The sequence below is a fragment of the Mizuhopecten yessoensis genome, unplaced genomic scaffold, assembly GCF_002113885.1.
Source record: "Mizuhopecten yessoensis strain PY_sf001 unplaced genomic scaffold, ASM211388v2 scaffold7283, whole genome shotgun sequence".
Taxonomy (NCBI): Eukaryota; Metazoa; Mollusca; class Bivalvia; order Pectinida; family Pectinidae; genus Mizuhopecten; species Mizuhopecten yessoensis.
The window spans coordinates 329,036-343,104 of NW_018406970.1; the positions used below are offsets into that span (position 1 = coordinate 329,036).

The 14,069-nt window shown below is 37.3% G+C and overlaps 1 protein-coding gene across 1 annotated transcript; it reads right to left on the reverse strand.

The window, feature by feature from the left end:
* Window positions 1–4,753: 4,753 nt before the first annotated feature.
* Window positions 4,754–13,965, reverse strand: LOC110453391 (adenosylhomocysteinase B-like). Its single transcript, XM_021502317.1, has 9 exons — window positions 13,857–13,965; window positions 12,841–13,031; window positions 10,448–10,576; window positions 9,819–9,918; window positions 9,266–9,378; window positions 8,310–8,517; window positions 7,060–7,265; window positions 5,956–6,150; window positions 4,754–5,470 (listed from the first exon to the last, which is right to left on the reverse strand). The coding sequence occupies exons 1-9, from the start codon at window positions 13,873–13,875 to the stop codon at window positions 5,339–5,341; spliced, it is 1,293 nt and encodes a 430-aa protein (XP_021357992.1). The 5' UTR covers window positions 13,876–13,965; the 3' UTR covers window positions 4,754–5,338.
* Window positions 13,966–14,069: the final 104 nt, after the last annotated feature.

The window sequence follows — 14,069 nt, forward strand, 5'->3', positions numbered from 1 at the left end:
GGTTGTATTGTGGTTTATGTTCATCGAATTATACAATAAACTTTCCTTTTCTCACTCGAACCATAATACCAGCCTCCCTGTTTATGAAGCTTACAAGTCAGTGTTGATTCACTATTCCAGAGCATGTTTTACTGACGTGTAACGATTTCAGGAAAGATACATCATGTTGACATGTAAAATACTAAGCGAGGGTTTACAACCTGGGCAACGTCAATAATTAATTTTCACATGTACTTACTTCTATTGTTTCACCGACGGTCTATTTACCAGGATGTGAACCCGTAAAAGATACAATTAATGACCAACTACATTTTTGTTTTCTTTTTAAGATGGAGAGTCCCGCCACTTTTTTTCTATTATATACAGACGTTGGGAACTAATTTTATCATATACTTGTCCGTGATATTGGTTGTCTTACATGTGTGGTACAGTCCTGCTAGCTGTGCATAGGTCATATCTCGGACCAACCCTTATCCGCCCAGCACGCGCCATATCCGTCTAACTTCCGGTTCAACACTTCATAAATATCACAACTCAAATCAGTAGTGTATACACTGTACATGTATATCCATCTGTACTTACTATTCTGTTTATTGTGTTGAAATAAGACTTCTAATATCAGTTAAATAGGTAATAATCACTGTCAATTTGGGACTCGTCAGTGATACTAATAGGTCCTCTCTATACTCCTTATGCGTACCAAGGCAAACATAACACAACACCTAAATAGCAAAAAGCTGCTCGACCGATAGCAAAAAATCTACTTCGACTTCATTTACCGTACACACAAACAATCCTCCCACATATACCCTCGCATGGTTCATCGCCATCCAAATGTAAAACCAAGCGCGCCACCCAACCTGAAACCCTTATTAGGCGCGACAGGAGGTGTACCAGCCCGACAAAACTGAAGGTTTTTGACAAAATTGATGCTGGGATTTCTTACATATGACGATGCCCACACATACATCTGTTACATAAACATAAAATTCTGCTATAATTTTATTTCAAACTGAACTACGCCGAGCGAAGTGCGAAGCTAGAATGATCATACACGTACCCATAAACTACCCTTAGCATGTGTCTCAATCTGATTGGTCAAAACCCCCGCACGAAAAAGGCAACTGCCCTCGTATACTCGGTGTATATAGGACAAATGTTTCCCACTATTCTCCGAAACGCGGGAAAGTAATAATATTCTCAATACTCAAGGGGTTACGCTCCCTTTCACTCTCTGCACCCCTGGACTGATATGGCGTAGCAAATTGACGGCACGTGCATCCAGTTACCTATTTAAATGGTCTCGGGTAAACATAAACCTGACCAAATCGCAAGGATACCCGTCATGTGAAGAGTACAGTGGAGTGACACCCGACTCCAAAGCTTGTCAATTTTACCGTTACGCGACTGACAGATTCTTTTGATGTACGTCACAGGGCCAAACTAGTCTTCTTGTCTCATCCACGAGGTAGTGCACAATGCGTCTTCGATTTTGCTATGACATATTCCAAAGGTGCAGAGACTAAAATGAGCGTTACCCCTGGATATCGAGGATGTTCAAAAGAATGAAAACATGTCTAAAGTGTTCCGAAACATTATGTAAAAATACAGCTAATGGAAAAAGATGTCCAAAAACCATTTATACCGTTACAATTCTTGATTCTTGACCTGCTATTATATGCAAATTGTGCCAGAATAAATCTTTACACTGTAGCGGCCGACCTCCGGGACTCCTTCAAGTATCCACCAAGACAGTCAAATCACCTTTTGTCTGTAAAATAATTACTAGGAATACAAAGTCACAAAACACCTATTTTAAAACTGAGTAAATGGATGCGGAACACCAAACAAAGAGTTTACTCCTTCATCTTTTAAAACAAAGACAATCATTGGTTGCGGTAAAGAACTAACGTAAAAAGTAGCATGATCGGTAATGCAGTGAATATTAATATAGGCTCCTATTGTATAACCAAGAGGTTCTGGGGTTCGCTTCTATATAGAGATGTTTTTGTTAAAAAAAAGTTTTTTAAAGCAAATATTTTCCTTTCGTACATAACACTCTGGTATATTACATTGGCAAGCAACTCTAGTACATTATGATTTAGAATTGAAACTCTTCCTCATTGGAGGTTTAACACAAAGCGTTGGGACTCCTGGACTAAACTATATGGAGATAAGAAGGAAGAGAGAGAGGGAGGGGGGTAAGTTTCGCGATTGTCAATAGACAAAAACTGAATATACGAATTATAATTCGGTAATTAATCTGAGTTTCAGAGGTGTTTTTGTGAGGAAAAATAAATCACTGGTACAACGCCTGAATATGATCTTTTATTCTAAACCAAACCATAAACTGTTTATACCCGAGACGTACATATAGTATGGGCGGATTAGTTGAGTGGTTAACACTTCGGCCTTCCACGCAGGCGGCCGGGGTTCTATCCCCGAAGTCGTCGCACGCATGGAATATCAGAGAAAGTGTTTTTCTCCTGCCCACACAACTCCAACAACCCATGTGGATTATAAAATGGTCTTGGGTGGATGTTGCGGTATCTGTGATGTAGCATTCAAGTGAGGCGGCACTATAAAAGATACCGTTGGAAGCACGGTCCAACTACAAACAGAACACAATACATCTCCAGCACACACGCAGGCATACACACATAGGGAGATATTAGCTAGGTGGCATAGGACTAGTAGCATTGTATATCCTAATTGTATTAATTGTATATCTATGTACTGTAAAGCGCTTTAGAGTGGCTTATAGATAGGGCGCTATATCAAATGTTGTATATTATCATTATTATTATTATATTACGATATATAATGTACGTCTCTGATTATATCGACGACCGTATGAAATCTCGTAATAAGAGCTGTCGGAGAATAGCATAGCTCGCCTATGTATGTTATTATAATACTGCAACTATCAATAGAAACACATGTATAGTAAAACGTTGATATAGTGCCTGTCGTTTTATTTGCCACCTCACTTACCACCAGGATATTTCAAAGACTGTTAATTGTGTAGAAACATTAACAAAGTCCAATAAAGCTGTTTTTGGACGCTAAATATGAAAATATGGTTTAACACATTGCTTACACTCAATACAAATACTTCAACCTTATCATATAGACAACAGCCTATTGATGGTGGTGGTCCAACACTACCCAACAAAACTTGCCCGAAAACTTTAACCTCAAGCTTACCCAAAAACATTAATCAAGTCCAAAGAAGCCGTTTTTGGCCCCTAAATATGAAAATATTGTCCAGAACATTGCTAACACTCCATATACATTTGTAAATGCTTCAACTTTATAATAGACAACAGCCTATTGATGGTGGTTGTCCAACACTTCACAAAAAAACTTGCCCAAAAACTTGAACCTCAAATTTAACTAAGTTAAATTAAGCTGTTTTTGGCCAATAAAATATGAAAATATGGTCCAGCACATATATTGCTTACACATGATATAAGTGACTTAAACTCATTATAGACAACTGTGAATTGAGTGTGATGATCCAACACTGTCTGGAAAAAACTTGCCCAAAAACTTTAACCTCAAATTTAACACAGTCCAATTAAGCTGTTTTGGCCCCTTAAATACGGTCCAGCACACTGCTTACACTCGATTTAAATGATTCAAACTCATAATAGACAACTGTGTATTGAGTGTGATGATCCAATACTGTCTGGAAAAAACTTGCCCAAAAACTTTAACCTCCGAAGGTGGGACGCCGGCGAATAGGGGAGCTAAAAAGCATACAAAGTATTGATTCTTCAAGTTGAAAAATGGCAGAATATAAATATCTTTACTACGACGGGGTGTTCTGTTTGATGTAGGCTTAGAATAACTATGTATATTAACATTATCGATACCGGTTTGGTTAACCATTTATAGTCAAATGTGTTAAGGGGCCATAACTCTTGTATCAAATTGAACATAATTATACCATGCGCAATATTTTTTTCACATTTAACTATTAAACAGATTTTAACATTATACATTTGCTAAAACGGAAGCCATTACAACTTTTCTTTTTTCTTTTTGAATTCGGCAACATAGATAATGCTTTCAGGAATTGTTAATTATTTTTCTGAAAATATTAAAGACGACTGGGTGTAACCAGAGACGTATATATACTACATTATGCCTTTGTCGTAACCCAGTGCCCTGTTGGTTTCTTTTCCAGAAAAAGGGTTACCGCACCCTTATCAGGTAAAATACAGTATGTTGAAAGAAAGAGGGCATTTAATGTCTTTTTTTGTGTTAACCTATGATTAGTTGACAGTTGTAAGAAAGGCTGTCCATCTATCATTTTAAAATAGATAAAAAAAATTCAAACAACTTTGGAATAAAGTTCAAATTATCATGTTCACACACTTTTAAAATGTACGTGTAGTAAATGGATGTATCTACAACTTAATCCATATGCTAAAATCAACTTAAAAAATGTCCACTTAAGTTGTAATATAAAATCGGTCAAAGGGACACAAATCAACAGCAAAATTACATATTCTTATTTTTTTCTCTTATGGTCCCAACTCTGAGCCTCTTCTTGATTCAATTTTGATCCCTACCACTTGCTAATATGACCTGTGAATTTTGAGAAGTCAAAACCATCACAACGGATCACCTTAATACTACTACTAGTGATGTTAAAACTAAAGCCCATTGTTATTTTGTTCCATGGTACACCGATCCAGGAGACCACATTACATGGAACAGTGATATATTAAAAGAAAGCTCAAAATTCTGTTCATATTTTTATTTTTTTATCATCATTTTTCATGATAGTGACACGATAGCAAACAAATCTGTTTAAAATATATTCTTCAACATGTGTTTTTTACAAAAACAATTGTTTCCAGCAAAGAACAATTCCAAATGGACTCGTTTACTTGTATGGAGTGTGGATGTTTGTACCACGACAGAGTTCAGCTCCTTTAACAAGCCGACATTGGAAATTCAGAAACACAAAATCTGTAAGAAATAACATTACCAACAAACATACACAATGAAATTGGATTTCTGAATTGACAATTACTGTATGATAACCATAAAAGATTTCATCGCGATATCAAACTGTCCTCGATACTTGTTGTCTATCTCGTACATCTGATTAACAGGAGTTGCACTTTTTCATTTGTCTAGAACCTAGCTATTCCTATGGTACCAAATTAGATACAAGCTCTTTCTCTGTTCTTGATTGGTCAAATGTGGCCAATAGGAACACAAGGCCTGGCAAGCCCTACGATGAGCATGGAGTCAAAGTCTGCACCACACCAAATTCTACCCGACATTTCCCCCCAGTCTTTGTTGGTTCTCCGGACACATTTTAGTATCTGTAGATTTCTGGCTTGAAAGGACCTTCCTGTGGGATTCCAAGATACTCTGACTGGTCAGATGACAGCTTGGTCAGTTTCACTCCCAAGTGTTCAAGATGAGCAGCAGCTACTTGTTCGTCAAGCTGCAAAACCATATAATTTGTTTTTGTAAGAAATTTTAGTTAAAATACCAATAATTATTATAGATAAATATAAACAGCTACCAGTATATATATTATATAGAAATAGTCTTTTTCAGGCAAGACATCAGTTTTGATAAATCATTTCTAAAAAGAAATCCATAACTTACGTAACTTTTATCAAAAAAAAATTAAGATGAAATACACCAAATATAATTAATGATAATGTTGCGAGTGTAAAATGTATTCAGGCTAGACCGGGATTTGAACCTCGGACTTCAGATTGTTATATGATCTCTGTAACAGATTGAGCTACCTGGTCATCAGAAGTGTTCTGCCTGAACTTTTCTACAGTTATATATTTTAATACCCAAACGGCAGTTAAGGGGAGACTACTGTATATAGGAAAAAAACATATTGCAGTGGGAGAGGGATCCTTAAGTTATGACAAAGTGAAGGTGACAATCCAATACTTCTAGAATACTTACAGACTTTGGTAGGAGGTGGACACCAACTTTGTAGTCCGATTGCTTGGTCCACAGTTCGATCTGGGCGAGAACCTGGTTTGTGAAGGAGTTTGACATGACAAAACTGGGATGGCCATGGGCACATCCGAGATTCACGAGACGCCCCTCGGCCAGAAGGATGATGTGGCGGCCACTTTTTAGTGTGTATCGGTCAACCTGTCAATCAGTCATTATGACGTCATAAATATTGGCATTTGTAAAATAAATTTAAAAGTTCATATAGTTCACATTCCTCGAAAGATGTTTAACCCTTTCACCCCTACATGACTTTAGTAGACTATTCCATGCATTGATCTGGATGAGTCCATTTTGGTCTACAGTGGTGAAAGGGTTAAAAGGCAAGTCTAGATCAATTAATTTCCCCCCCCCCCCCCCCAAGTACATTTTTCCCCTTTTTTTCTAACAGCTGCATATTCAATGCTTTTTCTGAAGCAAGTAGTATTTACTTTTTAAGACTACTCAATTATTTCTTGAATGTCCACAAAATGGCATGTAAACATTCATAATTCAGGTTTAAAATACAAATCTAACACCATTTGATGAAATATCGGTGATTTTGTCTGTTAAATTCTTCAGCAGATAATGGTGATTTTCACAACTGAAATTTTGTTGTAAAGTGCCAAATGGTATGAACAAAACCCAAACAAAATATTCAATTGTACTACAATGCAAAACCACATGCAATGCACACTTGTCTGGGGAAAATGTAACGTTGTATAGCAAAATCATACTTCTGCATTACATTTAACAAACACCCATAACATATTGTTTGTTTGCGTTTTGCTTCCTATTAACAGCTATGGTCATTTAAGGACGTGGCAGGTTTTGGTTTGGTGGTGGAGGAAAGCTGAGTTTCCGGGGAAAAACCACCGACCTACAGCCAATACCTGGCGACTGCCTGTGACCCAGTGGTGGAGGGCTAGTGGTAGCAATGTCAGACGCCTCGACCACTTGGCCACCACAGGCTCCCATAGGATATTTTCATGCAACAGAAGTGATAAAGTTGTCAAATATTGCTCACTTGAAACAACGTTTTTCCCGAATAGCTCCCATCTGGTGACATACCTGAGGTTTAATTTGTTCTTTTTTGGCACAGTTGTCGTTCAGCCATTTGACATCAAGTTCACAGTCAAAATGTCCAATATTGCATACGATAGCGTCCTCCAGCATCTGTTCGAACATTTCACCATGTATGATATCCTTACAGCCAGTAGCGGTGACAAAGATCCTGGCCTTCTTCAGGGCTTCCTCTACAGTTGTAACTTCAAATCCTGAAAAGAACACATTTGGAGTTTAGTCACCCGATTGAGGATTTTACCATCCAAAATATATAAAATTTCCTAGTTCAACCAATTTCTTATTTTGAAGCCATACTTGATTTGATATCTTTCCACTTACTGGAGACAGAATTTTTTCTTTGATCAAGTTGTTATACGACTAAATATTTTAGCAGTAAACTTGTGGCCTATTTTTTCAAAATAAAAACTCCACAAAAAGATGGTAGAATGATATTTTTGCAGTGAGTTTTCAATTGACGTTCTACAACAGCCTGTTCCAACATGAATTGGGAAAAAATAGCATTATTTTCATTGAAATTCAGAAGATATTCCAATATTTTTCTTCATTTAAGGAAAAAGGAGCACTTCTTAGCCAGGGGAAGTAGCCTTTTTTCAAGCTGTAAAATTTGGCAAATTAATCATTGCAGGAGTGTTACTTTTACAGAAACTAAATTGACCAATTAAAAACTATGGTGCAATATTTCTTTTCCATTAGCTTTTGATTTAATCCACATTTCCAGACGACTTTGGTGCAAAATATTAACAAAGGGCCATAACTCAGCATGTATATTGGGGTAAAAGACTGAATTCAGTGTGCTTCACTCCAGCCTGAATTCAGTATGCTTCACTCCATCGTCTTGATAGAGCGACTAGCAATAAGACAATTGGCCTTTGTAGGCGACTTTTCATATATGTCCCCCCCCCCCCCCCCATAAAAGTGACACAATGAACAAAAAAGGTCACAACTTTTCATATAGTAGGGCACAATATCAGATTTTGGTATGCGACACTTCACCATCTACAGAAGTAATTGCATACAATATTTGGCAAATAGCAGAATATACAAGACATGCTCCAAACCATTCGAGACATACAGACTGACGGACAAATTGCTTGTTGTTCTCATGGGCGACTAATGAATGCCAACTCTTAAATTCAACATTATGCAAATTAGCACTTCCTCAATAAATACAAAAACAACAACTTTGAATTGAATGTGAGCATGCAATATAAAATCCTTTTCTGTATCTGAATTACCTTCCATTGCAGCCTGGAGAGCGTTGATGGGATCGATTTCTGTAATCAGCACACGGGCACCGAAGGCTCGGAGGGCATGGGCAGATCCTTTGCCAACATCTCCGTAACCAGCGACCATGGCGACTTTACCAGCCAACATGACATCTGTTGCACGCTTAATGCCATCGACGAGAGATTCACGACATCCATACAGGTTGTCAAACTTGCTCTGTGTACGACAATGTCATAGATCAAGCTCCATTAGAAAACTGAAGCACTCGCCTGTAATTATCTCATTTAGGGCTAAATTATGTCCAGAAAAAGATGGGAGAGGGCACCTTCATATCATCCCACCAGAACCATTTTTTCCCCCTGGGACACACAATAGTAATGCTAATTATTAATTTAGGCCAATGTATTCATAACTGGAATAAACCCTTAAAATCTTTCCAGATAAAATCGGAATGTTAATGTTTTGTAGAATTTCCTAAATTCACCGAGTTTTTTTTGTATTCAATGACATTTGTATCTATTCTACATGCCACAAAGCAGACAACTTACTTATTTACTTGTACCTTTAAAAATTGCTACCACACCGAGATACAATTGTGTCCCTTGGCATGCCATGTACCAAACTTGTGTTTGTTTTGTTTTGAACACGTTTTACCTATTTTGTTTGTACCCAACTTTTAGCAATTACTCTATGGCTATTCAACGGATTTCACAACCCATGTCTTTATTAAATCAGCTGGACTTTGGAGTTATAACAAGATCTAAAGCAATCAACATTCAAAAAAATATATATCAAAAACCAGAATCCGATGTCATCTGGAAATATTTTGAGAGAATCAAGAATTAATTTTTAAAGCCATATAGCATATTGAGTAATTACTACAAAATAACTTTCATCAGGACGTCTGCCAAGACATTAAATTTTGATAACATTAAATGTTTAGTATAAACTTAAATTTGTTTACCTTGGTTACCGAATCGTTGACGTTGATGGCTGGGACCTTCAGTTTTCCGTTTTTCATCATTCTGTAGAGATTGTGTACACCTGTGGTCGTCTCCTCGGACAATCCCCTAATATCTGATAAAATCAGTATAATTCAACTTGTGGTTTCTCTTGTTGGAAGAAAATAGTTTTCAAACAAAGATATAAAAGTATTGAATCAGAAGCTTTGAAATAGAATGTCCATAATTTCCCCACTCTTGTGATCAATCACCTTTTCAAATCCCCCCCCCATCAATTCATTAGTTTCACAGATTTGATTTTTTTTAAAATTATTTTTATATGTTCATCACGACTCGAGGCTACTTGTCAACAATGGTAGCCCGATAGTCTGAAACTAGTGAAATCTAAAGCTCGACTAGTGTTTCTGAAAAGTGCTTGCCCGATCAACTAGTCAATATTATTGATCATGTTGAAAATATTGGGTTTCGGGGATTTTGCATACGAACTGCTAAAATTGTAAATCACTAGCCCAGTGAGTTTTTTAATTTATTTCTAGCCCGGACTGTTCTTCTTACCCTTGAGGTACTCGGGAAAGCGTTCGTGGATGAGATTGGTAAGATCACCGCCATCATCAAGGATCATGTTTAGGGGCTTGCCATCAGCAAACACCAGAGTCTGTAATAGTCATCAACAAAGTCAAAATATAGCAACTTATGAAACACTATGTCAGAATAACATGTTCATCATACCAAACAGAAACTCCAGTTCCTAAATATTACAATGTGTTAAGTTAAAATGCTTGAGCACACCATGGACTTCCTCGACAAAACATCAAATTCCTATGGTTAAAAAAACTTGGTAAAATCCTAATTTGTGCTTTTACAGTCCATTACACTAAAAAAAGTTCCTTTTTGGGACATACTTCCCGACTTTTCCATAATGACAGATTGAGATAAAAAGGATTATCCTGTATTTAATCTCAACTAAAATCGGTTTTATATCCAGATAATAATTCACCTAGAAGAGATGTATTGAACTCCTTTTCAAACATGTATTCAGATGAATTAAAAATGAAGCAGAAAGTTTTCGAAAAATTTCAGATTATTTATGTAAAAATATTGAAAGAGGTTGGATGTATTTAAAAATAACATCCCCCTCCCCCCTTTTTTTGGGGTGGGGTTAGGTGGGATACAATTTTACGAACCTGTTCAATACACCACATGTACTCCTCATCGGTCTCGCCCTTCCATGCATACACAGGAACTCCGGTCTTGGCAATGGCGGCCGCAGCAAAGTCCTGGGTCGAGAAGATGTTACAGCTACTCCATTGAACCTGTTCAAAGACAAAACCACAAAAATAGGTGAAAACAGGTTTTGCATTAAACTAATCTGTAGACAGGTCGAAAGTCCAAAGTCCAATCTCAGAATGTTCAACTATATTATAACTAAGCAGCAAGCAAGCAAAAGTCCAAAACCAAGAAGTGGATATCATTTTAACTGCCAGCTTGAGATGAATGGGTCATTTTGATGTTGCCGAATTGAGCACCCGTGAGCAACATGGAATCCTACTGGGCAAAGGATACTCCATATCAAATTTTGTTTAGGTCCCTTCTTTTGTATGGAACAAAAAGTATTTGAAGATTTACCACTATTTACACCTTATTGGGCCACACTCTTTGCCCCCAAGGGGGACCATACAATTTGTTTAAAATAAAATTGAGTCCCTTTTGCCCAAGGATGTTCTGCACCAGATTTGGTCAAAATCCCTCGACTAATACAGAAAAAGCAACATATATATCAATATTCCCCTAATGGCCCCACCTCCCCCCAAGGGAGCCAACACCCTCTGTTTATACTTTGCCCTAGCATAGTTTCGGCCAAATTTAGTTGAAATTCCTCCATTTGTATGGTAGAAAGATTTTAAACACTTTGTTAGTGTTGCCTCTATTGGGTCCCGCTCCTCTGCCCATTGGGACCCCAATTTATTTTCATTTTTTTTTTATTATATATATATTTAATACAAAATTGAGTCCCCTATGCATAAGGATGCTCTACACCAAATTTGGTTCCAATCCCTCCATTCATATATAGAATAAGGTTTTTCAAAATTCACCTAGACTTCCCCTAGGCTCTGCCCTGCTGATTTGGTTGAAAATTCCTCTCTTCATACAGAATATGGACTTAACTTTATCCTTCCATTCTTACTGCAGAAGGATGACTATTTACCTAAATTTCCCATACTGGGGAGGGGGAGGGGAGGGGGAGGGGGAGCGCACGCACCCTCTGCTTACAATTGAATGGCAAAAGCTCATCCCAGTACTTTAGACCAGGCAAGCTAAATATAATAAGTGCCCCCCCCTCCCCCCTCGAAGATATGTACCAGTTGAGAATCAAATTTCATAAGGATATTAGCTTTTATGTAGTGAAATAAACTTTCTCAAATATAGTGCTGGCAATGTATTTCTTAAAATAGTAACGGACCATAACCTTGGCAAGTGTTCATCCCCCCTCTTAATCCAAAGTTATGAAACAAACATCTTTCACACTGATAATAGGATTATGTAGTGAGATTTACTTCCTCATATATAGTTGAGAGTGATGTCAATGCATTTCTAAAAATAATAACTGACCTTGACAAATGTTTGTTCACCCTCTTGATCCGAGGTTTGACCTTAACCCCTTAACAGTTGTGAAACAAACATCTTTCACACTGATAATAGGATTATGTAATGCAATTTACATCCTCATATATAGTTGAGAGTGATGACAATGCATTTGTAAAAATATAACTGACCTTGACCTTGGTAAATGTTTGTTCACCCTCTTGATCCTAGGTTTGACCTTAACCCCTTAACAGTTGTGAAACGAACATCTTTCTCACTGATAATAGGATTATATGGTGTTGTTTACAACACATGTCCAAGCAAGATCAGGGCCACTTTGATAACACATCCTATGATCTTATCTTGACTGGATAACCGAGCCTTTATCCTAAGTAGCCATGATTAAAGTTCAACTGCACACTGCACATAAAAAGGGAAATTTCACACCTTCACCCAACATTTCATTTTACCCTGGGCAAAAAAATAGCAAATTCAACACAGGGCAGAGTTTTTCAGCGATGAGAAAAGCAACTTTACTGGGTAATTCAACTCTAGAGCAATTTCAACACAACTTGTCAAAATAAATATGACACTTTGACATAAAATGGTACATTTCCCGAAATTCTCAAATAAGATCTGTGTAAAGGGAGACAACCTATCATTTCTGCAGCTAACTTCCAGCATATCTTTTGAAACACACCATGTTTCGTCGAAAGTGACTGTTTTGCTATACAGAAGGTGTTTCCCATGACTTATGACAAAATTGAATATTTAGAATATTGATGGCTTCCCTCCCCTACCTTGTTACAAAGTTCAAAATACGTTTTCAGGAAAGCAACAAAACATAATTAAAAGGCTGTAAATGAGATTGTGTCAACAGAATTTCTGAGCAAGTACAGTAGTAAATGTATTGGTCCAACGACATGAAGAGTAAACAAATGATCATAATTACATATCTCACTATCATTTAAGCTGAATCAAATTTCTACACTACCTCTGCGCCGAGGGCTGTGAGGGTCTCGATGAGTACAGCTGTCTGGGTTGTCATGTGGAGGCAGCCTGCGATACGGGCTCCAGCCAGGGGCTTTGACTTTCCATATTTTGTTCGCATCTGCATCAGTCCTGGCATTTCATTCTCGGCAATTTCAATACATTTACGGCCCCAATCGGCCAATTCAATGTCGGCTAAAAACAAGAAACATAATGGCTGTTGAACGTAGACATAAACCAAGTTAGTGCATAAACTTATAAGATGAAATTGACGACAACACTGAAATACTATCTACAACTGATCAGGCCATTTTCACAATTAACTAACTTTTTTTTACTAAGTGCTATAATGATGGGTTTTTCTATTTATGATCCTTAGTGGTTCAGTCAGTGACAAATCGAAGGTAGCCTAGATTAGTGTACATGTATGTATATGATTAATCTGAAGGAGGGAAGGAAAGGGGAGGGGAGGAATTTAATTCCTGTGGGAACTCTTTATAATTAGAGATTTACTTAAGTTCCCATAGGAATAGGTCGACTTTTTCCCGATCAATGATAGAGGGACACCAAGACATAGCATGACCAGGCCTAAAAAAAAAAAATCATACTATGCGAATATTTTTGAAAGAATATCGTGGTGTGGTGTTTAGCAAGGGTGCTTAATTGCATTGTGTTGCGGTAGACTACTTCCTATAATTTAAAAAATAAAATAAAAAATATATATTGAAATGTCAAATATTCTAGGCAGTACGGTAATCGCCTACACATAATTTAATATCCCCCAATCAGCCGGTTATCACTGCATAGCATGGCAAAGCTGTCAAAATTTAAGACGATCCGTTTAGTTTTGAAGCGGCGACTTGCTGTGCATACAATGTGAAAATGCAAACGCTGCAAAGTCCTATAAAGTGGAAATGCGTGTGAAATATGATAATTTGATTTGATAAACGGACAAGTGAGTTTTTGAATAGTGTCAACATTGATGCATGACATAACATACTTCATCATAAATACACGTACCGACTTTGTATGAGGGCATTTTGCTAGTTGGTCTGTACGCGTCCTTTGCCCACGTGTGTTAGTTTGAGGAAAGAGGTCGCATTCATGTTCGCCGGCTGATTTATACACAACTCTCATTTGCATAATCACGTGACTATGTTTGTTTCATCATATATCATTGGCCTAATGCAAGCTAAAGCAACGAATCAGATAATTTGTGTTAAATATGGTTTG

What these genes read in the sequence shown, in the direction of transcription:
- LOC110453391 (XM_021502317.1), bottom strand. An exon ending in ACATGTGGTGTATTGAACAG is followed by an intron (nt 9,919 to 10,447) that starts GTTCGTAAAATT and finishes TGACTATTACAG; the next exon opens with ACTCTGGTGTTTGCTGATGG. An exon ending in TCCACCTCCTACCAAAGTCT is followed by an intron (nt 5,471 to 5,955) that starts GTAAGTATTCTA and finishes ATGGTTTTGCAG; the next exon opens with CTTGACGAACAAGTAGCTGC.